Raw genomic sequence first — 3,400 nt, 5'->3', positions numbered from 1 at the left:
GGACTCAGAACCTCCTCGTGATGACTTCATATTAGAACTCTAGAGAGAGGACTCAGAACCTCCTCGTGATGACTCCATATTAGAACTCTAGAGAGGGGACTCAGAACCTCCTCGTGATGACTTCATATTAGAAGAAGGAAGGGATGTAGGACATATTGATTGATAGATCGACTGACTGATCGATTGATTGTGTGATATTGAAATTAGCTTTAAACTGCATCTCAACTTAACTTCTCTCCAGGGGTCAGAGCTGGCAGGTTGGGCTCTGGGGCGTTACAGCTACGAGTGGGTCGATATGAACCACAACTTCCCCGACCTGAACAATATCATGTGGGACGCCAAGGAGAATGACACAGAGATGGTTAAAACAGCCAACCACTACATCCCCATACCAGAGTACTACACTAAAGAGGATGCCTTCGTAAGTACACTACTCTACACATCAACTCCACCACAGAGTTTGACTCAACATTATGTTTTCAGTTATATTTTTCCTGGTTTTACATTTTGTTTTGTTTTTCCAATCTCAAAATTCCAATTGTTCATAGAGAAACAATGACATTGGATGTGCTGAGTCAATGATTAAATCAAACCTGAAAGGGAAAAAAATTGTTTTGGAAAAAACTGTAATTCCCCTCTTAAAGATCGGACAATTTTTTCCCCAGATTTCACCTAAAATGACATACTCAAATCTAACTGCCTGTAGCTCAGGACCTAAAACAAGGATATGCATATTCTTTATATCATTTGAAAGGGAACACTTTGAAGTTTGTGGAAATGTAAAATTAATGTAGGAAAATATAACACATTTAGATCTGGTAAAAAAAATAATACAAACCAAAAAAAAACGTGTTTTCACATTTTCTTTTCTCCATCAGCTTATGAAATGCCATACATTAAGATAGGATCCTAGGTGTAATTTAAATTTTGTCCACAAGATGGCAGCAGTGTGTGTACAAAGTGTCAGACTGATCCAGTGAAGAATTACATTACAGCACAGAATTTTGATAAAGGCTGCCAGGAGTTTGCCCAAATGTGCCGAATTGGTCAATTGACACATTTTCAAGTACATAACTATAGAGAACATACAGAAATTCTATGGTAATAAAAAATGTAAGTTTACACACTCCCAGAAATGTCATACATGATGGATCATTAGCTCATTCACTAACATTCACACATCTAGATGGCCAGATGGGGTGGGTATGGAGCCAGAGACAGCAGTGGGGTCAAACTGTAGAACATAAAACTGGGTTTTAACAAACAAAACTATGCTACATTTTATCTCTGGGACCCTCAGGATGACACATCAGAGCAAGATTACTGAATGTAAGTACATTATTTACCTTCAGAGGTGAATGTATCAAACCAGTTGCCCTGATAAAAGTGTTTTGTTGTTGTGGACTCTCCTCAAACAATAGCATGGTTTTTTCACTGTAATAACTACTGTAAATTGGACACTGCAGTTAGATTAACAAGAGTTTAAGCTTTCTGCCAATATAAAACATGTCTATGTCCCGGAAAGTTGGCTGTTGTATACAACATAATTCTAGTCACAATATCGCATATTTAGCAACAACCTTCCCGGTGTAGGGACACCGATCCCGTAGAAGTTAAAATGGCCGGACAATTTCAATTCTGCATAATGGCACAGCATTTCATCAACTTTCCTGCTTCAGTTTGCTGCCATATGACTGGTTTCACATCCAGAGATTATAAGGTAAACTATATCTAAAATAATTGTACTTTACACAGCCCACTAAGCTGTAGAGGCTGTCTGTACTGTCCCAGGCTGTCTGTACTGTCCCAGGCTGTCTGTACTGTCCCAGGCTGTCTGACATGTTCGTCTGTCCCTGTCCCAGGTGACCCCAGAGACACGTGCGGTCATCAGCTGGATGCAGGACATCCCCTTCGTCCTGAGTGCCAACCTCCACGGGGGAGAACTGGTGGTTACCTACCCCTTCGACTGCACCCGGGACTGGGCCCCTCAGGAAAACACCCCTACGGCTGATGATAGTTTCTTCCGCTGGCTGGCCACGGTCTACGCCTCCACCAACCTGGTCATGGCCAACCCTGATAGGAGGCTCTGCCACTCTGAAGACTTCCAACAGCACAACAACGTCATTAACGGAGGAGCCTGGCACACCGTCCCTGGGAGTCAGTAGTCCTCCTATATATATATATATATATAATAATCAACACCGTCCCTGGGAGTCAGTAGTCCTCCTATATATATATATATAATAATCAACACCGTCCCTGGGAGTCAGTAGTCCTCCTATATATATATATAATAATCAACACCGTCCCTGGGAGTCAGTAGTCCTCCTATATATATATATAATAATCAACACCGTCCCTGGAAGTCAGTAGTCCTCCTATATATATATATAATAATCAACACCGTCTCTGGGTGAAAAAGAGCAGATACTCAAAGGTGTACATGTTTCTGTTAGAAAAGATAAATGGGACTCAGTCAGACACACAGTTAAAGTCTTCAGCAAAAAACAAACATGGTAGTTTTGGCCTCAAAAGGCCCTTATCAAAGACTATTTGTTTTTCGTGTGTTTTATCGCCATATTTTTTGTCCCCTTCAGGTATGAATGACTTCAGCTACATGCACACGAACTGCTTCGAGGTGACGGTGGAGCTGTCGTGTGACAAGTTTCCTCACGCCAGCGAGCTTCCTACCGAGTGGGAGAACAACAAGGAGTCTCTGCTGGTCTACATGGAGCAGGTCTACTGTTCTTCACATGGATTATTTACCAAAGTTATACCGTATTGGAGTTTTTCAAACTACTGAAAATGGCTCCAATTGGAAAGACTTCACTTGTAGAATACTGTCCTACTGCATATCCCAGCTCTCTCTTACCAGCTCTCCAATTTGTAGATATTTCCCTGATTATCTCTGTTTCTGATGTTCTCTGATCATCTCTGTTTCTGATGTTCCCTCACTATCTCTGTTTCTGATGTTCCCTCACTATCTCTGTTTCTGATGTTCCCTCACTATCTCTGTTTCTGATGTGTTCCCTCACTACACTGATGTTCCCACTATCTTCTGAGATTTCCCTCAACATCCTGATTTCTGGGATGTCCTCACATCTCTGTTTCGTGTGTCCCTATCATCTCGTGTTCTGGATGTTCCCTTATGATCACATCTCTGTTTCTCATGCTGATCACTCGTTTCTCATGTTCCTCACCTACACTCGATTTCCCGACATTCTCTGTTTCTGATGTTCCCCGATCATCTCTGTTTCTGATGTTCCCATCATCTCTGTTCTGATGTCCACGATCTCTCTGTTCTGATGTTCCACGATCATCTCTGTTTCTGATCTTCTTCCTTCCCTCTACCAGGTTCACAGAGGCATCAAGGAGTGGTGAGAGACAGATGACAAAGAAA

General features: G+C 41.8%; 1 protein-coding gene across 1 annotated transcript in view; it reads left to right on the top strand.

Annotated features, from left to right (window-relative positions):
* The window catches only part of LOC112071968 (probable carboxypeptidase X1), a 32,323-nt gene that overhangs the window by 23,113 nt on the left and 5,810 nt on the right, over positions 1-3,400 (top strand). Inside the window, 3 exon segments of the mRNA XM_070439585.1 lie at positions 242-421; positions 1,863-2,157; positions 2,598-2,737. Coding sequence (XP_070295686.1) covers positions 242-421; positions 1,863-2,157; positions 2,598-2,737 — 615 coding nt within the window.

Source organism: Salvelinus sp. IW2-2015, unplaced genomic scaffold (genome assembly GCF_002910315.2).
Source record: "Salvelinus sp. IW2-2015 unplaced genomic scaffold, ASM291031v2 Un_scaffold1787, whole genome shotgun sequence".
NCBI lineage: Eukaryota > Metazoa > Chordata > Actinopteri > Salmoniformes > Salmonidae > Salvelinus > Salvelinus sp. IW2-2015.
Note: the sequence above shows the minus strand (reverse complement) of the source record. Positions and strands in the feature narration are given on the sequence as shown.